Raw genomic sequence first — 26,653 nt, forward strand, 5'->3', positions numbered from 1 at the left:
CTTGACGCCGAACAATGTCCGAAAATGGCGGATAGCGCGGAGTTGAAGGTGGGAGACGCCGCGCTCTGCTTCTTTCTGCTCATTCCTCACATTCCCCCTCCTCCCTCTCCCCTTCACGCCGGCGATTACAACCGGCGCGCTTTTCTTCTGCCGTCGATGGGTTCGTAATTTTTTTTGCCGCGCCAAAAAAAAATTACGGTCGGTTCGCGTAAGGCGGCGGTGGGGGGGGGGCCGGGGGGCCGGCAAAGCGGCGATTTCTCATTGGCGGTGGTGGATGGGGGGGCCTTTAGTGTCGTCTTAATTATCTTGCGGTGTTCTTCTTGTTTTATAGCCGTGGTAATTGTACGATTTAAGTTGGGAATGGCAGCGTGGTGTTTGTGGGTCGAGCGGTGTCTTTGGTTCGTGTTTTGTTCCGTTTTGTCTCGGTTGGGGGGGGGTCTCAATGGCTCTCTTCTCTGTTGTGGCCTCGTGGATTTCGCGAGCACGCCGAGGTTTTAGGCTTCTTTTGTTGACCCCCCAGACTGTTAAACTGCGTGCTCCCACGTTGAGCTGGAGAGAGATTTGGGGGACACACGAGGTGTTGGAGGTGTTGAGCCATTGTCCGTGTTTTGGCCATGGAAATTAATTGATTTTGGTTTGCGAGTTTGTACTTCGCGAGGGTGAGACATCTATAATCGTTGCTGGCCGAAATGTAAACAAACTGCTTCAACTGGCCAATTATATATAATAACCGGGGGTGGGGTTTTTTTATTTTATTTTACAAGAACGCTACGTTTGTATTCAGAAGTATGAGAAACAACTGCGTTACTTGTGTACCTTTGTCAGTCCACTGATGGGTGATCCCGTGGGGGTTATTGGTCAGTGTGACTGGGTTTTAAGGTCGTGAGCACGCATAGACATGGGCGCAAAGAAGTACTGTGTACAGTACAACTATGTATCTTTATCACCCCCTTTTGCTGTCCACTCCGTAGCTCTGCAGCCTATAGCAACCGGATTTGTCCCTGGTGATTGTCCATCCAAGCATTAACCAGAGTCGCGCAAACTTGGCTTCCAGTACCTAACGTGAGCATTCCAGTTGATTTGGTCATCGGCGTTATACCAAGAACACTAACTATTGTTATTTCTTTGTCAAGAGGAACTGTTGGTTTTAGGTTAGGGCGCACGTGGACGAGACGATGACAATGTCGGGTTTCGTGAAGTGAAAAAAAAAATTCGCATAATGCAGTATGCCAGTAAAATACATTTACTTCTAATATGAGTATTCATACATGTTATTGCACGGTGTCTGTTACTCAAGAGGCCCACATGTAACTATACATGTGCAGATGTAGCGCCCTGGGAACATGTTTAAATGTAGTTCTTTTCAGGCATCGTGGTGTAAACAAGTGCAGTCTCGTATCCACGGTCTCTGGCATATATGTGCTATGAAGAAGGCCCATTGGACCAACAAGTCGCCGATTGTATACTGTATTCGTATTTTCTTTTAAAGCGCTCTCAACGCAGTATCACCAATTCGTTTAAATTAAAACGAGTTTTTTTTTATTGTTAATCGTGTTGCCTTGAACTCGAATACTGTACTGAATAGCTCAGAATTTGTTTTGTTTGTAGTCTTGTTAATGTTTTTTGGAACAGGCCTTTTTTAGAGCGTGGACACCACGAGGGCGAGAAGCACGTGTCTTGCCTCCTTTTGTTTGGGAACACTCGTCCTTCTGCTAGGGTGTTTAATGTAAACATGAACACTGCAGCGAGCTTGCTGAAACGTGTACGTGGTAAATAATCCGCATTGTAATTGAATAATGGAGTTTTTTGGTTTACTGTGAAGGTGAACGATGCTTCGATGGTCTTGTTTACTCGCTTTAAATTGATTGTGTTAGTCCTATACAGTACTGTACAGTGCCCCTTGGATCAAATTGCTCGGAATGCGCCCTTTCGCCAGATTTCTGAAGCTAAGCAGGTTTCAGCCTCAGGTATTGTTTGGGTTGGTAACTACCCTTGCATAACAGAGGGGGGGGGGACCTGTTGGTATCTTGTGGGTTAGCAGAGGGCAGTGTAGCAAAATCCTTTGTGATGTGCTTCTATGCTTCTGCGTCTATTACCCGCCATGAACCCGTGCTGACTAGCGTGGTGAAGTATGCTCAGATAACCCCCATAACCCACGCAGTGTGGAGCAGTGGCTTGGATTGACTAAGGACTTCCCTTAGTGGCACATTTCTCAGTGGTACTTCTACATTCTGGACAAGATGGGTTTTCTGTACCCCTCGGTACTGTACAGTTTTCCCAAAGGCCAATCAACTGGAGCATCGATCTTCCTTTCTTTGGCAGATAACACACCCTGTAATGTTTAGTGGCCTTGTTATTCATTGCTTAAGTTTACTGAAGCGGCATCTTTATACAGTGTAAAGAAAACGCACTGTACTGGAGTTAATGTAGACGAACGGATGACTTAACATGGCCATGCAAAAAGAATAAAAGAGCTTTGTTGTAATCTTTGAAGTTGGTCGCATTGCTGCAATTCCATCCATATGGTTTTTTTTTACTCATGTTAAGACTAAAGCGACAAAACAAACTGCCAATTTCATTGTTTTATAACTTACTCATTGGCACTAGTTTAATGAGAGAGCCTCTTCTAAATACAGTAGTAGTTTGTCGTTTATTTAGGAGTTGAAGCTTGCGCAGTGGTTATAAACTCAGAATATGTATACTGGAGGAATCCGATGAGCTATAAAGCTCCTTTAAACAGATGTCCAGTAGGGGTACGGGGTAAGACCGTTACAACAACAAACAGTACAAAACACGATAGGCCTCCAAAGTACAACAAAGGTAAACAAATCACCGAAACAAATACAAAATAAACCACCCTAATAATAAATGTACCCCTAACATTTGTATCCCTTTGCATGATAATTTCTGGGTTTAGATAAACCTTACTTTAACGAAATATATAACGTTTTAGAGAATTAGATGGGGGTCGCATGACATCTGGACCACCCTGTAAACATCTGTGTATTTTACAGGTTTTAGTTGGCCACATCGCCACCAGTCATCTCGCCGTCGGTCGTAAAATTAATCGTTGCATTCTGAAGAGGCAGCAGAACTTTGTTGGAAATCTACAGCGGTGATGGCTGTTTTGTGTTGAGCAGAGACCAGACCCCACCATAGGATTGTGGAATTTCCACCACAGGGGCAGGAGCCAACTTTGACGATTGGCACTTGACACGTGGAGGATTTTGTCGGCTTCTCTTAGAGTATCATAGATTAGTATACCGGCATAAGAAGGTGATTAAGCTTGCTACTTCAAATAAAAAAACTTTGGCGAGTGAAAGTTTAATCTCATCTTCAGCTTAGGGAACATGTGAAATTGAGTAAAAAGCGCTTTGCTTCAGTGAACCAAGTCGGGTCATAGTGTAATAATGCACAAACGAGCACGTATCAACATTGAGTCGAACTTGAACTCGTAATTATGTGCTGCTTATGTTGGAGCATTTTTTCTATACAGTTAGCAATGATTTGACAAGCTACATGTAGCATGTAATGTGATATGTTTAAAGCCCTTGTTTCCTATGAAAGTGCAATGCTAGTGGCCGCGTACTTTTGTTCCTGTTTTTTTTTCAAAAGCCTCAAGTAAGAAAATGGTCAATGCAGATAATCGACTGAAGTTAGGTTTGGGCACCATAAGTCCCAGGCTAACATTTGCTTTAGCCTAATAGCCACTCCAGAAGCTGTGTGCTATCTGTTAATGTATTAGTCCAGTAGTCCAGTTTATGAGGAATATTATTCTGGACAAATGCCTAGGAGAGTAAATACTGGGGAATCGGTATAACAGTGCATCAATTGCTCAATGCATCTAATATCGTGCAAATAAATCTGGTTTTCGATTTGTATGAAATAGGTTCCACATGACCCCCGCAGGCTGGTATATATACCCTTATTCTGAGCAAAAAGGTAATTATTTCATAGAATCGCCACCTTTAATCACAATTCAAGCAGAACTTTTAAACAATGTTAAGGTTGTCATTGTTTGGATCATTTTGATTCGGTTCAAATCAAGTACCGTGATCTTAACTTATAAGTCCTCCCTCTTAGACTTTACCAATGGTCACGCCCAGTTTTCTTCCCACTTATGCTACAAACTGGTTGCCTTATGTGAACTTATATAAGCATGGCTACATTGATATTAATAGTGCCTTTTGGTTTAACACGTAGACTTTCGCGACCAATATTATCCATAACAGAGTTTTTTGGGTTAGACCGTGAATATATTTAAGAACGAAACAGGATTTCTCCACAAATCTGGCTGTCGCCTGATGATGCAAGTTGTAATTACTGGTGAAACGTCGTACTCGGATTGTAAATGTTGTGGGTTTACTCTCCCAACACACCAGTGTGTGCTGTACTAGTAACGAATTGACATGTTTTGTTTACGTGACAAACCTTACTAATTGGCTGTGTCGGGCAACATTTATATTTACTTGATATAACCCAAACAAATCTTAGGAATAATGCCTTTTAACTGGGGAAGTGTCACCGAGTGTTAAGAGATACCTTTTTCAGGAGAGCCCTGCATTGGGACGTTTGACCAATTCTGTGAGTGAAACTTTTGTACCGAGAGAAAACACATGCATGTGATTACACTCAAAGTTCCACATAGATTAATTATCCTAATCTCTACTGCCATCTCCTGGCCACCTAGCAGCCCATGGTCTCCCTAGAGAGTCTCCCATGCAAGCTTCTGAGTTTATTGGGTACATTTATGATGGCTTGTTTGTCGGCGTTAAGAGGATTCGTTCACACAAGAGCCTCATTCAGCCAAGCTGTTGCTCCTCCACAACATGTTGAGGAGATAACACTCAAAAGCTCCACACACATATATTTAAAGAATCCCTTGCCGTACTGCCATCTTCTGGCCACTCTGCACACCAAGCCTACAATACGTTGTACTCGCAGACAGTCTCCCATCCAGATTGGACACCGGGTTGTTTTGTTGCAGGTGATATGTCCCAGTGAACAGGAGCCTCATTCAGCCCTTTCTGTCCTTTTCTCCGCAGCATATGGTGCTTAGTTTTCGAGTCTCAGAGCTGCAGGTGTTGCTGGGGTATGCTGGACGAAACAAGAGCGGAAGGAAACAGGAGCTTCTGACCAGGGCATTGCAACTGTTGAGAAGTGGCTGCAGTCCAGCCGTGCAGATTAAAATCAAGGAGCTGTACCGCCGACGGCTGCCTCGGCATCGCATGGTTAGTCGGTGGAACCCATGCTCCTGTTTTTTGGCAGTTCTGCTGTGCCACTCGGAAACCTGCTTCCTGTAGTTTGCGTGCACACAGAAATGAAAGTTGTAATATACAGCCATTCCTTCTGGCATAATTTACATCAGGCCTTAGCCGGCATCTTGTACATGTTCTATGATCATCGGTGATTGTGAGTGCCTGTTTTGCTGGTGATTGTAAAAAAATAAACAAATCCTCCAAAAAGAAATCTCCCACCTGGAGCGTTCACTGACGGCACGTTTGGATGTAAATTGACACTGCTGTTGTGGGAGGCTGAAATTGGATCTTTGTTGTTGTGCTGGAAAGAAATGCACGGAGTAAAGCCGCTTCACCTCAGCTCACACGAGCTCTTGCAAATTATTGGCATTAAATGTCAACGGTGATCTCACGTACTCATTACAATTTTATCAATATGTGCCATGCCATTCGCACAAGCTGCCAGGAGTAACGGTGCGTCCTCAAAATAACTTGAGCCGATATACTGCCCTGCATATAACGGGCTTTTTGTAGAGATGCCTAAAAATGTAATACAATTGGAAAATTCAAATAATAAATGTTGTGGTCCCAAAGCCTAAACAAAATTGAACAGTGTGCAAAGCAATGCTAACTTGTTACCTGTTTCTCCACGCTACATAGAAACATCACGCACCAAGCAGAGTTTAGTACTTTATATGTGTGATTTTCATTGGTTTCAGTATTTTTCTTACCTTTTTTTAATATAAATTGTTGATATAACATCTTTGTAAACAGCATTACAAGTTCTAAATGGTCTTCATGGAAATGATGGGCTTTTAGGAAATTAGATAAAATTGGACACCTCACCCCTGAATGAGCTTGGTATTTGACTACACCCCGTTGTAAATCCTCCTCGCTCTCTTCCGACCAGGTAAGTCCAGGCACGGCAACAGCAAACATCGAGCTGCCGGCCGTGACATCTCCCGCCCCGGCCGTAACCTCTTCCACGACCCATCTGCCCTACGACGCGGGCAGCCCCGTCTCACCACTGCCCCTGCTCGCTCCGGGCCGCGAGATGGAGCGCTCGCTCCAGCAGCAGCTCCACTCCCACGCGGCAGCGACGCCGCCGGCGCAGCCGCCGACACAGACGCTGCCCACCCGGACACACCACCCCGTCCACCCTGACGTGCGCCTCAGGAGCCTGCCCTTCTACGACATCCTCGACGAGCTCATCAAGCCCACGAGTCTTGGTAGGTTGCGCCTAAACTAAAACTATGAAACAAAACTCTTTTTACTTTAGCAGGTAAGGCCCAATGAGCTATATATATAGAGCTCTTTTTCACAAGCGACCTGACCACAAATGATTGCTCAACAAAGTGGCTTATCATGTGGAAATTTATGACTGCAAAATACTCTCAACAAACGTTTATGAATGTGGAGGGAACAATCGAGAAAAATCCATGCGACCACAGGGAGAACATGCAAGCTCCAAGTATACAGGCATCAGGGTTGTGGTCGAACCCACGACCTCCTATATTTCAGGCGAGGTAGTTAAAACCTCGCCACCGTGGCACCTGTTTTCTGCGCGACAATGGTGTTTCCGGACGCAGTGGCGCGGTAAAATTTAAATTTCTGATCTCGTATCATTCCCCGCCGCTATCGTTCGGCCTTTTCACACTTGGCTTTTTTATCAGCTTAATTCGCTTTATCTTTAGAGGTGTGATGGTGCATTGGTTCATTGATTAAAATCGAGTCGTCTGCTTGGAATGCATCCATCGGATAGTGTACAAAATAATTATTTTCTATTGCTATATTTTGTATGTGATTTGGTCACTTGATCCCTGAAACCTTTGTGGGGAAAAGAGTAACTTTGAATCATGCCAGATCCGCATTGTTAATTGAATCGCAAGGAGGCTTATTTGTTGCAAGCTTTTTTGATATTTAAGACAAAAAGTCAACGTACCTCTCAGGGAGGCAACTTTTAAAGTCAACACCTTATGTCATATAACATTTCCACATGGCGTGCGTGGACACAATGACGTCAACAATTTCTGCTTGTGTGAAAATCCCCATTATAATTGCAATTGATGTGCAATTTACAGTGAAGGTTTCATTGCAACCCCCTTAAAACTCATTTGCTCATACGTACACTTGTGAGCCAGTAGTGTGATCGCAATAAAGATGCACTGTCTTTACAACTCCTGCCATCAATTTAAGATGCTTGCCATGGGCTCTTGCTATTTTTACTCAAGTTGTCTTTGTTGCTAGCCTTTGTGCTAACAATAAAGTGCATACATAAGAATTCAAGCAGCCACCTGTGATTAAACTGGCTTCTCAAGCGTAGTTAGTTGGTCTCAGTCCATTCACTGATGACTATGCAGCAAATAAAATCCCATCATGCAATGAGAGCTTCACTGTAAATTGCATATAAATTGTAATCATAATGGGCGATTTTAAAGTTGTTTCTGCTCTTCGTTTGCCTAAATTCCAGCTCTATATTTAAAATAACAATAGATACACCTACTGTGACTAATGAAAGTAAAACATGTAAGCCCTGCTCAGTATAAGAGGCTTATTAACGCTCGTGCTGTCCTTACTCCCATTACCTTTGTTGCTCGCTGTTTGTGCTGGGAACAAAGACCACAACATTTGTATGCAAAATATCTTTGAAAACCCACCAGATGGTTGTCATTTAAATATAAGTAGTACATTATGGTTGCTTCATTATTTAGCCGTATTGGTAAATTGTTAACATTATCGGTACATTCGTTGATGGGTGGTTTGTAGCATGTATTATCATATTGTAATCTATTGGATTTGATCTAGTCCGTGGCATGGTAAGGTATAAGGTAAAAAGCAACGAGCCTACCTTACCCTCCCTTTTACCTTTACCCCATACAAATTACCCGATTACAGGGTAATTACCGGGGTACTACACATAAAAAAGGTTTAACAGGTAAATGCGAGGTAGAGCGCTTTATTCGTATAGAATACTCTCGAATCGGGCGTTGAGGCTGTCGACGACACCGTCCTCCATAACCACCTCGTCCCATGCGTCTTGGTCGATGACAATCTCATCAACAATCTGATCAAGTTCATCATTGCCGTTGTCCTCGGACGAACGACGGGCAATAAGATCCTGTGCCGCTCCGGCCCGGTTAGACGGGACCTTCAGGCAGCCGGCCGCGATTCACGAGCGCAAGCGCATGGACTGGATGAAGAGCGTCGATGACAGCGACTGGCGAACACATGTGAACTCCCGCCCGGCTCCGCTATTCACGCGTTCGCAGGGAGTTGACGTCGCCGGCGTTCCCAAGTAGTCGTAGGCCATCTTGTAGTGGGCAGGGAGCAGCTCTTTTCGGGGAGACCACCACTGCGTTACGTCAATGAAGGTGCTGGCGGTCATGACGCCCATGCTCAGAAAACGATCTACTGCATCGCTGTCGTTGACGGAGCTGCCGACGTTGCTGAATAGGGTGCTGAACAGCGAACCCTCCTCCATATGGACGGCGACTGCCGTCGGCGGGATCGCGAGCACGTCCGAGTAGCGATGCTGCAGGATAGAGCGGATCAGTGGCCTTCAGTGTAGCCAGTTCGTCTTGGTCTGTCAATTTCGGCAACTGTGGATTCAAGTAGGATGCCACAATGGCGTGTTCCTGAACCAGGATGTCGTGGTACCGCACCAGCTCGGCCTTCATCCCCGTCGTGGTCAAGGACTCATCGATCGCTCTTAAGAGCGGCTTTACCGCGATCGCAATGACGGATCAGGTGCTCCATCGTCACTGGCACGAGACCCAATGTCGGCTTGCGGTCCGCCGACAACGAGGTCATGACCTGGCGGGGCATTCGCAGGAATGCTGTCACTCCCTCGATGTTTTCCCACTGCAGTTCAGAGAAAGCACCGACGCCGATCACAACCTGGAAGCGCGCCATGATAATGTCCAATGGGACACGCTTCTTGATGGCGTCGTCGCCCATGTCAAACGTCGAATTCCACCTGGTCAACGAGTCCTGGTGCGTCGGCTGCTTGCTGGCGAGCTTGGCGATCTCGGCCTCGCGGCAGTACGACTGCCGGACGACCTTGCTGCGCCTGATATTGACGAGTGCCTTGTGCAGTTCGGCGTTGGTCGACTTGATCAGTTTGAGAACTTGGAAGACGCCGATCTGGACCGAATGATTCGCGCAGCGAATATGGTGGCAAGCCCGCAACTGCTCATCCGGTGTCCGCGTTGACTCGGGCGAACAACGTCTTGACAGCACAGATCGCATCAGAGCCATTGTCGCTGGTGACAGCGAGCAGCTTGGTCGAGACATTGTGCCCGAGGCTTTGGAGGTGCTCAAACAGAGTGGTGCCAATGCGCTTGCCAACACCTCTTCCGGACTGCACATCGAGGATCGTCAGCAGCATGGATTTCGACCCACCAGATTTGGTGTCGATTCAGTGCACCGTGACCATCCAAAATCAAAAAGGTTGCGGTTCCACCACCCGTCGAAGAACTCCCCGACGATGGGCAGCATGATGGCGTGATGCTCGACAATCCTGCGAATGATGGTGCAGGTCGACGGGCCCTCGTATCCTTGCGTCAATGTGTGGACCAAGGTCTTGAACTTGTCGCTGCCGGCGGCTCGCAAAGAGATTGCACCTTGGATAACACAATCAACCACCACGTTCTCAAACTTTACCAGGAGGCGATCTGGGATTGCTGGCCGGCTGAGCGTTTGCTGCATTAGGCGGCTTGCCGACGCCGACGTCCCGACCTCGCTGCCTGGGGCAAGCACGTTGTGCTTCTTGAGGTGTGCTTTCCACCCCGATCTGTTCGTGTGGGAGGAAACCACTTGCGGCAGTGCATACACTGCCACTTTCCTTGCTGCACACGGGGATCACCCTCCCACCCAATTGTGCATGTGCTCCCACGGGAACACATGCCGCTGCCTCTTTCGATTGCTGTTCGCAGCGATCCTGGAAATGCCTTTGCTGGCATCGTCGACCTCGTCCTCTAGTACCTCTACCTCAAGAACGTGGTCCGTCTCCATCTGGTCCGACATCAATGATTCCAATTTATAATGGGGGCCACGGACTGCGCCACGGAGCTATTAGCGAGCGGTAAATAATATTTACCAGGTAATACTTCGCTACCTTTATCTTACCGGGTAATTCTTCTGCGCTACCTTTACCCTACCCTTTACCTTACTCCTTGGCATGGTCGACACCTTTACCTTTTTACCTGGTAAAAAGGGGAAATTACCTTACCTTGCCGAGGCCTAATTAGATCGGCAGAAATTTGGTCATCCGTCATTCCCATGGCTTCCTTTCATGTCTAGATCACAAGACACGTTAGATGCAGTACAACATATTCTTATTTTAGCCGCTGGTCATGTGCTTTCCTGGACGAAGGAAACGTCTTGATGTGGGCAGCTGCAAGACAATTGGTGTTTCACCGCTGTCCATTCCCAGATGAAAACAGAAACGCAAAGCGTCATAACATAAAGCTGTAACCAGGTGTAGTACTGTATGGCAAGTGATTTTGCAACACAATACCTTGTGATTAAAATCTACATGGATTTGTCAGTCCACTGATGGATGAAGGCCTCTCCACACTGTCGGTTGTGGGGGTTGTTACATTTATACTCGTGATCATGCATTTGCCGGCCAGTGCCGTTGTGTGTTGTTACTCTTACGCGAGCTGTGGGTGTGCCTTCTCACAGTGACGAGTAGCAACCAGCGGTTCCAGGAAACGTACTACGTCTTCGCGCTGACGCCACAGCAAGTGGCCCAGATCAGCAGCTCTCGGTGAGTGCTCGACTGTGGTATCTCGTACCTTACCGGTCTCCCTCGTCAATTCGTATTTGGCAACACCAGGGCCATCTTCAATGTTCATTGCTCTGCCCTCCATCTCCCCAGGTCATAGGGAAATCGTCCACAATATGAGTCGATGTATGTACCTCTCCAAATTTAGACTTGATGTTATCACGGATATTGTCCTTCAGGACAGAATGGCTAAAGAGCCCATATTTATGTGTCACTTCATAGAGGGGGGATGGTTTGTGCAGGGTGTGCAAACAGGACTGATCCGTTCCTTGTTCATGTTCTGTTTAACATTGTTAAAATTTATTGAGTCTAATAATAAACCAACGAATTCACCTTTGCCTGTGTAAATATTTGTTGTAAAATGGGGGGGGGGGGTAAATTTCCATCACAGCTGACGTGTTGACTCGAGAACGGAAGTAAAACCTCACGTATGTTGTGTTTTTTTTTCTGAAGGGACATTTTGCCTGGCCAAAAGTATGACTTCACTGTACAAGTACAATTAAGGTAAGGCAGTTGAAGGGCAAAGATGCTCTTGTAAATGACAAAACAAAAAATTCAGCCATTTCCGAATCCACTACTGGGTGACAGCATGTTTAAGCGATAAAGTTGAATGGTACATGCAAGAGCCCATTTGTTACTCAATTGTGAAATGAGGCTGTCCTCTTGGCATGAGTCACGGGGGTTATTTGACCTTACTCGACCATGCTGAGCAATATTTTTTTTGCATAGTACAGTACAACAAGGGATTTTAGACTTGGCCCTCTGCTGATAAACATAACTATTATTGGTGTTTGCCCTTCAAAGCACTGTCCAGGTTCAACCCTGCGTAGTTTCTGAGATCTGACATGATCCGGTGTATTTATATGCATTTTTTCCAAAGGGTATCTATGAAAATTACATCTTTGTAGTATTTTTCAGGCGGCAGTCCTCGCCAAGTACTTGATTGTGCAAAATTCAAGCAGTGCATAATGACCATGACGCTACATCAGGCTGGACAAACTGACTTGTGTGTGCATTGTCTCCCAGGTTCTGCCTGTCGGAGACGAGCTGTCCGCAGGAAGATCATTTCCCCGCGAACCTGTGTGTGAAGGTGAACGGAAAACTTTGTCCCCTGCCGGTACGTGTATATATTGATCGCTCACAGTTTTCCACACCTATTCTCTCGCCGTGTTAAAGGAAATAGCATGTTAAATGTACACGTGGAGCCTTTTTTGTATCAATACCCATGTCTTTCGGTCGGAGTGGTGGTTTGACCATGCTTCACCATGCTGGTCGGTACAGGTTGGTGAAGGTGGGGAGTAGATGTGGGAGCAATACAATTAGTGGATTTTGTTGATATGCTATCGGCTATTCATCAGGTAGCGCCCCACAGTTAATTGTGCTTGGTGTTTGCTCATCAAAGCACATTCAAAATCAACCCTTAATTTCCGAGGTCTGGTGAGATCGGGCATGTTCCAGGAGATTTAGTCATAGGCCAAATTTTAATTGAATTGTGACCCTAAATAAGGACAATTAATTTCATCGTGGAGAAAGGGAGTTGGGGGGCTGGGCGGTGAATCTTGCCACCCTTCGTGTTCTCTGCACGTGACAATCCCAGTGTGATTCACCAACTGCCTCCTAAGGCTACGTATAGTGCAAAATAAGTTCAAAATAAGCACGGCGTTAAATGTGCAGTGCTACCTCTTGCAGTCAGTTGGTGGATTGTATGCACTTGGCAATTGAACTGTAATCTCACCCTTAAGTATGTAGGGGGGTGGGGGTTGGTGGTGGGGGTGGCATGGGGTTTCCTTTTCTCCCCCGTGGTACGAATGACGATGGACGTGTTTTGCTCCGTGCGTGGTGTGTGCAGGGTTATCTGCCGCCGACGAAGAACGGCGTGGAGCCCAAGCGGCCAAGCCGTCCCGTCAACATCACGGCGTACGTGCGGCTATCCCCAACGGTGCCCAACCATATCACGGTGTCGTGGACAGCCGACTTCGGCAGGGTGAGGCTCCCCCCCCCCTCCGTCCGCCACCAGCCCCCCACCAGCCCCACTCCCCAAATTCTCTTGCGCGACCCCCCCCCCCCCCACATCTGCTTGAAGCCCCTCCTCGTTCCCTGCCGCGTGCGTAGACACGCGGGTGCTGGTGGTCGGGATCACTCGGACATGTTCACACTCGTGTCTGCAATTCCTGTGGTTATTTTTATTTTTCAAACGGTTTTTGGTGAATGATTCAAAATGGGATTTGTAAGCCTTGTTTTTCACTTGTACAGTTCACTCAGTTGCAGAACTAGTTAAATGTGTTTTTTTACTCTTGATGCTTAGGAAGCAAGCTTGGTTTTGATGTGTTGTCGTATTTGATTTTGCCATGCACTCACAAGATGTTTTAAGGAAGCTTGTATCCTTCAAAACAAATATTTCTGATTGATTTACACCTGCAGTATATAAATGCTGTTCCTATTTTAATATTCTCTTTTGGGTTGCATATACTATACTATGTGCTAAGTTATGCAACATGAATTAGAAAATTGGTTAGTTTGTATTTTTTATATATTGGTTAAGAACACCAGTGACAGCACTGCAGTGTCAGTCATGTGCTTTTATATTAATGTATACTTGACCCCACTTGCAATTGAATGAAAAATTGCGATTCAGAGTTGTGGTTCGATTAACTAAGCATTTTTTAATATTGTGGTGCGTAAGGTGGCCCCGAATGACTAGAGGACTCAATTGAACCCGTTCCGTAAGCAAATGTTCAACCATCGATTCCCTCACATGCAATTTCATGCACTTGTCATGAGCTTAAGAATCAATATCAGAAAAAATATGTGCACCTGTTTACACCGCTACTTTTAAATCCATCACTGCCTTCAGGCCACGAGAAGACTTCCTCATTAACAAACCATTAAGCTCATGTTGGACAGCCTGGCGAAACAGCCTAAAGAGGCAAGGGCAGGCTCAGTCATTTGTAGGGATAGTGTCTTTGGATTATTCACGGGCAGAGATAATGGCCTTCTCTGATAACATGTGCGGCCGTTTCTCCACAGAACTACTCCATCTCGGTATACCTTGTGAAGCAGCTCACCTCGTCGTTGCTTCTCAACCGGATGAAGGCCAAGGGAATCCGCAATTCCGACCACTCGAGAGCGCTGAGTACGCATCCACAAATCCACACGCCTTTGTGTCATCTCAGCGGTTGCTCCTGCAATTGTAATTATTTTGCTTGTCGAGGTTTAATTGTATTCCCTTTATCGGCAAGAATCGTTTCTTGTGCTTACAATGCACCGCTTGAATCGAGCGAGTGTAAGAAGCCAATAATGTTATAACGCGTGTGTAACACCTGCTGCCACTGGAGGCGCTACATTCGCTGCAACGTTAAGTCAAAGGATCAGTCGTCGAATCGTGAGCCCCAAATTGTAGCGATCCATTGAGTCACGAGTGATGTGAAATGGTTGCTTGGCGAGTCCGCGTGCAATTCTGGTCCTGTCTGCTGTGAATCATTTAATACTTTTTATTTAATGAGCACGTTTCTGAGTAGACGTTTTAATGTGCTTTTTTGCTACTGCTTATTAAATGGTGAATTGTGAATTGCATCAGAATAATGGGTGCAATGTGCTCTATTCACACGTTTACAGCATACTCGTGATTATCGCCAATTGGATCATTGTCGATCAGCACTTCACTAAAGACTATTAAAACCAATAATAGTTTGAGGATTCACACCGAGTGGAGTAGCCTTTGTGAGAGCACGGGCCGTGTATACTTTCACTTAAAGATTACGACGCCATCCTTGTACATGTGCGCTTACAGCCCTTGTCACAATTCACTGTTGGATGAGGGCTGCTTCTCCCATGCCGTTTTGGGTCATGGAGGTTATTTTACAAAACTCCATGCTGGTCAGTGCGTGTTTGACGGTGGGGAGAGCATGGATGTTGGAGCGGAGTACAACGCCACAATGTGTGGTTGATCACCACGTGTGTCATTGATCAAGGGCTTCCTTACGAAAAGGGGAATTAATCTAAAGATTCTGGTGTATAGTTATTTTTTCAACATTCTCAAAAGCATGAAAGATGGAAGCATCCCATTTTGATTTTCGAATTATTTTTGATAACGGTAGAAGTCATTCCGCAATCTGCCACACCTCTTGGGTGTCTTTCTACTGAAAAGGACATGCTGTAACATGTCTAATGTTTGTAACATCCCTTTGTTTTGTTGCCCACAGAATTTAAGTTGTAATTATTAACTTGTTTTCAGCATTCTTTGTGTACTTTGCCCCGGTTGGGATTTATCTCTGCGTAGCTGTTCTTGTTTTCGGATTGAACTCTCAATGGGGTAGTTATGAGCCATTATCAGTGGCCCGAGTTCAATCTATGTACAGTTTTCCACATTTGGATAAGTTAAATGGGAGTTGAATCATATATATTTGACCTATTGGTGAATATTTTCTACCTATTGGTATGTTACTACAGGTGTTATAAGCGGGTCTTCTTGGTGTGCAGCAGAGGGCACTGGGGCAGCAACATGCATTGCTGTACTGTAGTTCTGTACTTGTACATCTATGCTCCCCTACCTCCATCAAACCACACGGACCAGTGTACGGTCAATTAACCCCCACAACCAGTACGGCGTGGGGAGGCCCTCATCCAATAGTGGACCGACAAAAGTGCTGTACACGTACGCTTTCAAAACATGTCATGCACATTTTAATGCTAGAGCTTTAGAACCAGGCAGCAGTCAAGAGTGTATCAAATGTGACAGTGGTTGATGCAGTCAAGAGTGTATCAAATGTGACAGTGGTTGATGCAGAGTATCTGTCTAGCGGCGCATCATTAGCGATGAGCGCGTGCGGGAGTTAGCGCCCCACATTCATGTGGTTCGTGACCATCTGCTCTCCCGCAGTCAAAGAGAAGCTGACTGCCGACCCGGACAGCGAGATCGCCACCACAAGCCTGAGGGTCTCTCTGCTGTGTCCAGTGAGTGCACGTATTTCTGCTTCGCGTTAGAACGCTCACGCACACCAGCAGCCGCCGCCTGAACACCCCCATCACCCCAACCCGCGATATTTTTACACTTTATCGCTGATTACATTTACGTTGCGCATAAAGCGTCGTGGTTATGAGATGAATAAACCTCCACCCGGAATTCTGACGGTCATAAGTAGGATGACGTTAGAAGCATTTCTGAAGTCAAATAAGTCTGCCTTCTCAGACCTACTAAATGGCACTCCTTTAATGTTCTGTAAGAAATGCTTTCGAGGTCTGATGCCGTAAAAGTACTGAGCAAGCACCGCAGTTCCTGGATACAAATTCAGGTTACTACCTCGTATGATGATACTGGATTCTTAAGTTAGGTGTGGTTGATCAGTAAAAAAAAAAACACCATAAGTTTCAGAATCTTGATATTCGGTTGGGTTAAGATGCTTTATAAGTCCAAATTGTATCAATTTTTTATAGGGTTCGTCCAGTGACAACCATCTTAGTTAATCCTCAGAGCTGGAATGCACAGAATTAAGTGAAAACCCAAAACCGATTTGATGGGATTTTTGTGCACTGCTGTTGGTGACCAGGCTGAGACCCATCAGCCGGCTGCTCGTTAGCGCCTGATTCAATCACGTCAACGTAGATCTGAGCCCGTTATTGATTAGCACGGTTGGTTATGTACGGTGCGTAAAAAGTTCAACATACCAGAGTGCCATTTTGAGTGCCGCTGCAATATCATGAAACAAAACTTTTAATGAGAACTCTTCATAACATATCGTGCGTAATTTACCAACTTGCAAAACAGAACATTGGATTTTATTCTAGTAAGGTTTGTTTGCACTCATCGATACCATCTAGTGCTTAACCAAAAAGCCTTGGTGTTCAGCCCATGGCCCAACAACTCACGTGGACCACTTGCGTTTGATTCACTTGCGCAGCTGGGCAAGATGCGGCTGACCATCCCGTGCCGGGCACTTACCTGCACGCACCTGCAGTGCTTCGACGCTGCCCTCTACATCCAGATGAACGAGAAGAAGCCAACGTGGGTGTGTCCTGTGTGCGACAAGAAAGCCCCCTACGACAGCCTCATCATCGACGGGTAAATTATAGTTATCGATGGCAATAACAAATCGGTAATACAACAAGTGTGGAAAAAAATGCGTGTAGAATTAGCAACGTGTGTTTGCTTTGGAAGACTTTATCAGTTTAGAATTTTGTGGGCAGTTGTGTTTGACTATTTGCAAAAGGTCCTCTTTGCTCTCTGTTGGGTCTGAAGTTGTGCCAACTTTTGGATTAATTTGGCCAATTTCAAAAGGAAAGTCCCCAGTAGTAACACAACTTTATGCTGCAAATTTGTTCATATTAGATCACTTTTACTTACAAGAGTTATCGTGCCCCTACGTTATGGACGGACAGACAAAGTTGTTGCGGTAACGCTTGGTTTGAAAGCGTTATTAATGCCCTTAGATTAAGCAAGAACGTCTCACCCAGTCTTACAATTCGGGGGATGTTTGACCATTCACGAGTGCTTTCCATGCCGAAGGAAATGGCACTGGAAAAAAAACCTCACGCCCACAAGGGAACAACACTTTTAAAGCTCTGCACAGATGGATTTGGTGCTCTTGCTGTGGTGTTGTCTCCCGGCCACCTTGCAGCCCAGTGCATTTGGGGAGTTTTCACACAAGTGTGCATGATCCACCAATGTTCACCTCCAGTGCTGGATTACAGGCTTGCACCACCACGGCCATCGGCACAGCTTGCGTCTAATTTTCCGTGACAGCGGTCGCTGGGGTGTATGACATGTCCCATTGTTGTTTTCATAACCCAAGTCGCTGTGAGTTGTGCAACCAAGTCGATAATTATAGTAAAGTGTTTTCGAGCAAGTGTAGGACTGTACTTGTCCTTGCTAAATGTCAAAAAGAAATCAATACTTTGTTTATTTTGGTTTGCTTTGAAGCGCCAGCGTGCTTGCATGTGACGGCAACATCTCATAATAACCACCGTGCCTGCAATTTGAAACGGCTACACTAAGTTACAGATGTTTGGCAGTCCAGACGCTGAGCGCAGTCCTGATGCTGTGCAAAGTGTATGGAAGGTCTACATTAATCCAGCGTTGGTGGATCATGCACACTTGCGTGTAAACTCCCAAACCCACTGGGCTGGGCTGTGGGGAGGGGTGGGGGAGGGCCCAGGAGATGGCAGTATGGGAGGTGACATTGAACCTGTTCTCTTCTCGTGCGAGTTGTCTCCGGTCACTCTGGTTACCTCCCACATGCAAAACTCTCGAAAAGAGTTGTTCAAACACGGGAAGAAAACACCACCGATCCCACTAGAAAATCAAGCCAATTGTTTTGCACAGTCTAGTGCTACTACAGTAGTTACTGTCCAGGACTAAACTGGGACTGCTTAGCTGCTGTGACATTTTTGCGTAGCATGGCTATGCAGCGAATAACAATTATTGGTTTCTTTGAGTGTTTTGTACGTGGGGTTCCCATTATATACCCTGTTATGCGCGGGGAAACCTTGCATCGATTGGCTCGTATTATTTTGAAGACACGCTGTACACGTTGTTTTGATATTTTGCCGCTTTGTAAATGCGTCTCTCGGCAGGTTGTTCATGGAGATTCTGAGCTCGTGCACGGATGTGGATGAGATAAAGTTCCGGGAGGACGGCTCGTGGAGCCCCATGAGGCCTAAGAAGGAGTGCCAGGACGTCACGAGCCCCTCTATGCACTTCGGCACCATCGACAGTAAGCGAAGCACCCTGTAACCGAATCGCCACGAATGCTCCCCCCCCCCCCCCCCCGCAAATCCGATTCATCAGATCTCGGGAAGACCGAGGAATTAGTCTGCAGGGAGATCTTTGGGTTAATCCGTGCGGATAAGCTATCTCGTTATCGCGCAACCAACCTACACACGCGTAGCGTACCGCACCGTGCTGCCTACATACGATGACGTCACTATGAATGCGCCTCATCTTGTTGGATCCTGAAAGCTGAGTGGAGTTCAGCCTGGTTCTAAATTTGACATGTTTAAGAAATTCAATTAGGAAACCATGTTTTTAACATCACCTCCTATTTGCAGAATAATGCCTGCTTGCTGGCCTTGTGCCTGGGACAGCTACCACACTAAAACTCGTAACAATTTTTATTTTACCAGTTCAGCCCCACTGAGCTATGTAGCTCTATTTTGCAAAAGCGACCTGACCACAAATGATAGACCAATGAAGTGTCTTGTCGTCATGTAGAAATTTATAGAAACCAAATACTCTAAACATATATACAGGCGTTGGGATCGGGAGTGAACCCGCGACGTCCTGTATACCAAGCGAGGTAGTTAACATCTCTCAACCGCAGCTTCGTACACGGGTACCCTGCCGCAGGGCGCCTCTAATCGCTGAATGGGAAGTGCGATATAAATACAGTGGTGGTCATGAGGACTTGACCGTGCTGGTGATTGCAGATCGTTGAAGCGGGGGTTGGGGGGGGGTTTAGCTGGAACACGCTACACGTTCGGCTCGCGCTTATTTTTGAATCGCCCGTTGCACGCACAGGCTCCAACAGCTACGACAACGGCTCGCCGTGCAGCGACGAGCGCAAGTCCATCGCGGAGCAGCGCGTGAGCGTGGATGGGAAGAAGGTGGAGGTTATCGACCTGACGCTGGATAGCTCGTCCTCGTCATCATCCGACGATGATAGCGACCAAGAGGACGACGCGCAGGACAGCACGCTCACAAAGAGCGGAGGCGGCGGTGGTGGCGGTGCTGGCGGCGGTGGTGGCTTTCCAGCAGCGAGCCCCTCTCCCTCACTGCTCTCGCGGGGGTGAGTGTCCAGCCACGTTGGTTCATGGGGGCCCATAATGGGCATGTCAGACCAACACCGATTTTCAAATCCAGGTCGAATCGAATTGACTATTGAAGGGTTTTTTTTTTAATGGCCAGATGATGCCATCAACAAATTACCTTACTAACAGTTGTTAGTCGTATCATGATTGTGGATCGAATCGACCTATCATATCTCCAAGGTCTTCAACGGGATTGTAACTTACTAATATATCATGTAAAAAACTCCCTGCAATGAAATACTGATATCTCCACTGACTACCATTTTCCCCCCACTGACTCAGAGCTGTATATCGTTGTATCAATATCATTTACTCCCCACACACCGTGTGCTTGAGTAGTAACTAATTGGCACGTTTTGTTTACTTGACAAACCTTACTAATTGGCTGTGTCCAGTGGCCGCGGGATAACGCCACGTTTTTGAATTTACGTGATCTAACTTAAAAAAAAAACCTTAATAAATAATATTGGTCGCGAAAGCCTACGTGTTAAACTAATCGTCCACGTGTCTCCGCCCCCCCCTCCACCCCCGTCTCTTAGAATCCTGAACCTGCACCAGACGTCACCGGGCGTTCGTGGCTCAGCGCTGGACAGCGGCTTCGTGCCGCCGCAGCTCACCGATTACCACCCGTCGTACCACCACCCGCACCTGCCTTCCCTGCCACCAGACCTCCAGGGTACAGCTGCTGGGCCCCGCAGCCGCTCGTGGGACCTTGGCAAGGCTGATTTGCGAAACATTAAATTTTTCAGTTTTGTCACATTTCATGCACTGTTTTGTTTGTTGCTTTGTTTTTCCCTGCAAAGTGCGCCAGTTTGCTGTGGTTCTTTTTGTGTGTGCTTGGTTCCGGTTTTTAATGCCTGTTGTGTCGAGGCTGTGGATGCTCAAAGTTCTTAATTGGTTCTTAGCTGTGATGTTTTTTCTTTTACTCATCCCGTGTCCGAACTAAAAAATAGGCTCGACTCCAGAGTAAATTTCCTGATTTACCGGGGCGAAACGTCGTACATTGATGTTAAATTCAGTAATGAAAAGTCTTAAGCCACCGGTGACGAGTTTTATTTGTTATAAGAGTTTGATCGATACATTGTGATTAAGCTTGGGGGGGGGCGTGGGGGGGTGGTGACAATGTTTTTGCATAACTATCACATGTTCGAACTCGCAACACAAATATGAATTGGAGTGTCCTGATCATTCGGACAATAAATCTAGATTGAAAACTCATTTCTTTAGAACTGCTTTTTGTGTTTAGTTTGTTGTTCGAACTCGCACCTTAAATTAGCTCTGGCTATGTACGGTGCGAAAAGTTGAACATACATTCAGCATACCTACCGTATATTAAATGCGCAATATGTTCTATGCATGTGAAGGGCATTATTTTGTTAAGGTTACCGGAAGTATTTTGCACTACATCGTAATGCAATTCAATTAATTATCTCCAGTCACTAATTGTGTTTTTTTTGTCATTCCGTTGGTGCCGCTGTAGGATTGGACCTATTTTCCTTGCTGCAAGGAGATAGTCAGGTAGGAAAGCCCTTCCTCCGGAGTAGTGACACCTTTCACTTATCACTTGAGACACCATATTTTTAACACCTGTATGACCTCTGCGAACACTTGAGTTCCACACAGTATAGATGTTAATGGTTTTCGCATGCGCGTACTTAATGTATGCATGTTCAACTTCGCACCGTACGTAACCAACCTTGCTAATCGGAGGTGCGGAAAAGTTAGTTTTACGTTGCTGTGTTACGTTCGAGGAGTTGTCACGCGCGTGTGATCGGCTCGCTCTCGACTTCGCCTTAACCTCTTTGACGGTGCTGCTCCCACACGCCGCTGCTGTGCTCCAGCACTACAGCAGCTCGGGCCTGGGGGGCGCCAGCTCCGGTGACGACCAGGACATGGTGCGCTCCGCACTGGGCGGCCACGGCTTCTTTCCGTACGTGACGCCGCCGGTCTACCTGGACCAGCTGACGTCGCCCGTCGTGGGCACGGCGCCCATGGACGCGCTCACGTCGCCCGTCGGCGGGCCGCTGTCGGTCACGAGCAGCACGAGCTCCAGCAGCCTCCTGTCGTCGTCCAGCGGCTTCCGCGACCCACACGCGGCGCACGTCTTCACGCCGGGGCCGCCCGACATGCTCAACAGCTCCGGCCCCGAGGTCATTCCGCTGGACGACTGAAAGTCCCTTCCGCTTCCGGTCGAAAAATGGAGAATTTTCAGTCGTGTGTGTCCTACGAAAGGAAGGGGGTGGGAAGGGCCGGGGGAGGGTGACGCTTGCCGTGGAAAGTTGGTTCGCGCGAGTGGCGGGAGGCCACAACCCCCCACTGCGAGCGAGCCGTGCCGTGGGGCCGATTGGCAAAGGTGCTGTCGTCATCGTGCACCTCTCATCCCCCCCGCTGCTGCACCACCTACTCGTCGGCTCGGTTGTAGCGTGTGCATGCCTTCATGCCGAATTATGGAATGCGTAGAGCGGGGACACGATGGTAGCGTGCGGACGTGGCTTGTGCATAAATGAGTAGTGAAGCATGCACTTTTTTATCCGTCGTAGGCAGCCCAAAGTCCCACTGGAAACCTGGTGGGCTGGCTGTGCAGTGTTAAGCAAATATATGCATGAGAAAACGTGCTTGGAAGGCTGCTGCTGCTTCTCACCTCGCATCTCCTAGGTGTGGCGGTTAACGGCGAGCGTCACAATCCCAGCACCCAGGCGTGGCTGGAATCGGAAACTCATGCGCAGACCACGCGCTGTGAAGACTGCTCGCCAATCATGGGCACTGTTCTTGAATTGACCTCTCTGTGTTTGTAATGTGCAGTCTGGATGTCGTACATATTTTATGTACATTTTGATATCTACACCTGCCTCTGTTCTTTTGCTTTAATACGGAGGCCAGTTGTAGGACGTTACCTTCCCCGCTGTACACTTTTTCCCAGCCGTCGAGACTGTAAATACGAGTGAAGCGGAAAACCAACGCCGTTCCAAACCATCTAAAACATTTTACGTCGTTTTGTTGCACCTAGCACTGTGTACATTTACAGACTACCTTCCGCCCCGCCATGAAGTATACATACTTTTTGCAGTTCAATTATGAAGGATAAACATTGACCACCGATTCGCAGCAGGATGGACACCGTGAAACGAAATGCAAGTCTGCTGCCCCATCATCGCGTCGCCATCCTGCAGTGTATCACGCTAGCAGCGATGTCACGTTGGCGAGAGGTCCGTGGGCAACTCGGACTGCCTCGCCACTGATGTGTGTGGGTACAAGCTCCGTGCACTCGTCTTACCGCCCGGCCGTATTCCTTTGGTGTGCTGCACTGTGTTAGAATGGCAAGCTCAGGGTAATCTCAGTTATGTTTTGAGACAATTTTTCTTCAAGAGAGTAGAGGTTATTATAGTTATGTTTGTGTTAATTGGTGGGGGCCACGCGCATGCTGAATTACGCGTCGTGCTCTGTCCACGTGGCAGTGACGCGGTTGAAGAGGGGGGGCGGATTCCGTCTTGTGGTGAAAGCCAGTCCAAGTTCAGCCAAATGAAGCCTCTCCATGGATCCAAATGTCAAGCTCTCGACGTTGCTATAAAATCACTGCCACAAATTAACATTTTATTTCTGAATGTATTTTTTTCTTTGTGTAGAATTCTGACTTTTGTTGCATGCTCAAGGTGATTTAGAACCAAGTCCTTAATCCAGAAGAAGAGCCTTGGCTGAGACCCAGGACTCGATCGTCCGTGAACCGGAGCAAATATTAGTACCACCTAATGTTGTAGTACTACCAATGCATGAAGCATTTATATGGCAAATACGAGTGGATCGTTTGATACCCCAACTAATTTCAAATGGTTGCCACGTAAATCGGAACTATGCCACCTTAAGTGGTATGAACAAGGGGAAAAATGTGGCCTAGCATTCTAGGACTATTGTGGGCCCCTGCTACAGGAAGTTCCATTTGACCGGTTTCTTGTCGATTATTTTTTTTGGGCCGCATGCAACACCCCCCCCCCCCCCCGCAATAGTTAGGGTTTACGAGTCTGAAGTATAATGGTGTCCAAATCTGACGTGTACCGAGAATAAAGCAGGCCCGAATTCATGAAGTTAAATTGTGCATTGCCATTCGAGGTTCAAACTGGAAAGAGCCGTAAAACCAAACGGTAATGGCATAAGAATGCCGCCACCGCCGCCACACAACAGGGGAGTTCCTGGTTTGATTCATGCTTTGGTGGAAATCACTTTTTCAAAGATAATTCGCAAACTCAGCACAAAATTGCAGATTCGTGGCCATTTTTCTGCCAACGTGTATTAGGTCCTCGGAGCCTAATTCGCAACGGCCAAATAGCTGCTACTTTCCGCTGATTTGGCCGTTTTTCTGTCGAAAATCAAACAAAAGTCGTTTCTGCCGGTGCTTGAAGTAGGTCCCCTGTGTTGTCGCTGGGTTCCCTCTATGCACGAGGGGGTTTGGAGCGTGGGGGGGGGCAGAGTTGCACACGGCCTCTGCGATCGCAAAACCAAAAATCTAGCCCTGTAGCCATCGCCGCCCCCCCCCCCCCCTCTGCATTTGCGCGAATGTGCCGTCAGGTTCTATCGATGGTTAATTATTTTCCTGGTTTCTTGTTTTATCTGTGTGTGCGTGCGCACGCGCGCCCGTGTGTGTATATATGTATGATACTGTATGCGTGTATAAACGTGCTTTTATATATGTATATACGTGTTTTAGTGTAAGTGTACAACTCGGCATGTATACGAGGGGTGGCCAATTATTTCATGAATCGAGGGTTCAAGTTAAATCCAGCAGCGTTGCGGTTTGATTTGGCTAGTCTACCAATCGGAAGTATCATTGTGTCATTGCTTTTTCAAGCTATGTTTTGTGTGTACTTCCAATATCCATTAATTGGCCCCTTGTATATATGTGTGCTGTACTTTATGTATATAGTGTTATATACAGCATGTGTATAATACAGTATGTATACCTATATTTATATACATATACACAAAGGCATATGTATATACATATATGAAAGCTTGAGTCTGATTTATGTATTTAAATGACCTTTTTTTTTAGCACAAAGAATCATTTGGCATCAACTAAGAAGACATAAGTTGTGTATTGTTACAGTATATTTATTTTCTTGTCTTTTTGTTATTTGGTTTTGTGTGTGTGTGTAATGCTGTAATTCATCGCATAATAAAAACCTGGACAAGATTTTGCCCGAGGTCATGCACAGGCTCAGGTGTGTTTAATGCATCGGGAATGTTTTGCTTTTCAATTTCAGATGTACTTAGCTTGGGCAGAGCACGTATCTTCAAGGGGGGCGAGGAGGTCTGTGGCAGCTAGAGGGAATATGCTTGAGGACATCAATTGTAAACCTGGAGTTCTGAATGAATCTCGTGTGCAGGTGCCAGATGGATTGTTACATCGCAGGGACTGTGAAAGATGTGCTATATTTTTAACTTATTTCACACCACCGTGTGTAGCCAGCCATGCTAAACAGGTGCGAGGGAAGGACAACAAACTAAACACAAAAATAACTTTTAAAGCAATGAGTTCAATCGAGATTTAAAAGATCATGGCTGATGATCCACCATTGAATGCTGACTGGGAAGGAACAGCTGAAAGATTGGTTGAGCTTATGGTTTGACTTTTGTGCAATGCCTCGTTAGATGAAAGTGGAGAGTGCAAATGGCTTCGTTTACAATCGACTTTCATCTCAATGAGTTGCCTCTTGGAGACCTTTATCACCAGGTTAAAAGGTGGGATGTGGCACATTGCTTTTGCCACTGTGGCACAATACCAGCTACCCGAGTTTGATGCCCGGCCAAGGCTGAGATCAGAAGGATGTATCTGAACTGGTCCAGTCCTCTCCCCTTCTCAAATATGCATTGACCCGGGTGGTGAAGTATGGCGGAACAACTTCCATGACTTCCACAGTATGGGGGAGGCTTTAATCCGGCAGTACAATGATAAAGGGCTGTCAATTATTCATGTCATGTTCGAAAAAAAATTCAGTGGTGGGTTGCTATGGAAATGGTTTCAATATATGTATACAAGACGCGCGGAATGATGTCGGAATCCCATTGATAAATCAAGGAGCAGCACGTAGATTCAAGAACATGCGCACGTTAGAAGCTCCAAGACTGGTTCTTCACCTTTTGCTTTCAGCTTTACACCCCTTTGGTTCTCAATCGTAAAAAAATGTATAATGTTAATAAATACATAGGTTTGATGAAACAAAGTAGTTGTACTTACGTGCCCGTGATTTGTTTTTCGATTATTTACCTTGAAAAAGATAATCTGGCCATGTCTCGCACTCCCAGAAAGGGCATCTCGCACCCCAGGTTAAGAACCACTGGTCTAAGATGAGCAAGTGTTTGGTCGGAGGCATCGATGTGGGCATCTAGAGTCGAACGAGCCTGTCAGAGCATGTCCGCCACAGACGGAGTGGGGGGGGGTTCGAAGGCTTCTCGTGTGTGCACTTGCAGGTTTGATTGTTTGCATTGCCGTTCGCGGTGGCTTGGGGTGGGTGAGCGCCATCCCGTGGTGGAGCGATCGTGGCTGATGATGAACGGATACAATTATCGGTTTGGTAAATTTAAAAAAAACTAAAATCGCATACGACATTGACTCGGCGTTTGGGGACCCTCTCTCTCCACGCGAGCCGGTTTCATCAACTCAATCGAGATTTGAGGAACGAGTTGCGAGCGGCCGCTTTCTGTGCCTGGATGTGAGCAGTAGGTGGCGCTATGTGCGCACTATCCTGCATAACTTCGGGTTCGTCGTTGACTTTAAAAAGCAAACGAGAGAACCCAATTGGGATGAAGGAAAAGGGGGGGGATGCTCACACGG

The 26,653-nt window shown here is 46.5% G+C and overlaps 1 protein-coding gene across 4 annotated transcripts; it reads left to right on the forward strand.

Annotated features, from left to right (window-relative positions):
* LOC144955808 (E3 SUMO-protein ligase PIAS1-like) lies at window positions 1-25,005 on the forward strand. Of its 4 annotated transcripts, none has more exons than XM_078885997.1 (15): window positions 4-48; window positions 5,046-5,231; window positions 6,148-6,466; window positions 10,923-11,007; window positions 11,479-11,529; window positions 12,052-12,142; window positions 12,875-13,009; window positions 14,053-14,158; window positions 15,905-15,978; window positions 16,923-17,083; window positions 18,595-18,734; window positions 19,538-19,805; window positions 20,367-20,542; window positions 21,308-21,345; window positions 21,669-25,004. In XM_078885997.1, exons 1-15 carry the CDS (start codon window positions 25-27, stop codon window positions 21,996-21,998), a joined length of 2,184 nt encoding a protein of 727 aa, XP_078742123.1. In that variant the 5' UTR covers window positions 4-24; the 3' UTR covers window positions 21,999-25,004. The 4 variants fall into 4 exon arrangements, with proteins under 4 accessions (XP_078742126.1, XP_078742123.1, XP_078742125.1 ...); XM_078885999.1 differs by having other exon boundaries at window positions 20,367-20,503; XM_078885998.1 differs by having other exon boundaries at window positions 11-160.
* Window positions 25,006-26,653: the final 1,648 nt, after the last annotated feature.

This window comes from Lampetra fluviatilis, chromosome 3 (assembly GCF_964198595.1).
Source record: "Lampetra fluviatilis chromosome 3, kcLamFluv1.1, whole genome shotgun sequence".
NCBI classification, from domain to species: Eukaryota; Metazoa; Chordata; class Hyperoartia; order Petromyzontiformes; family Petromyzontidae; genus Lampetra; species Lampetra fluviatilis.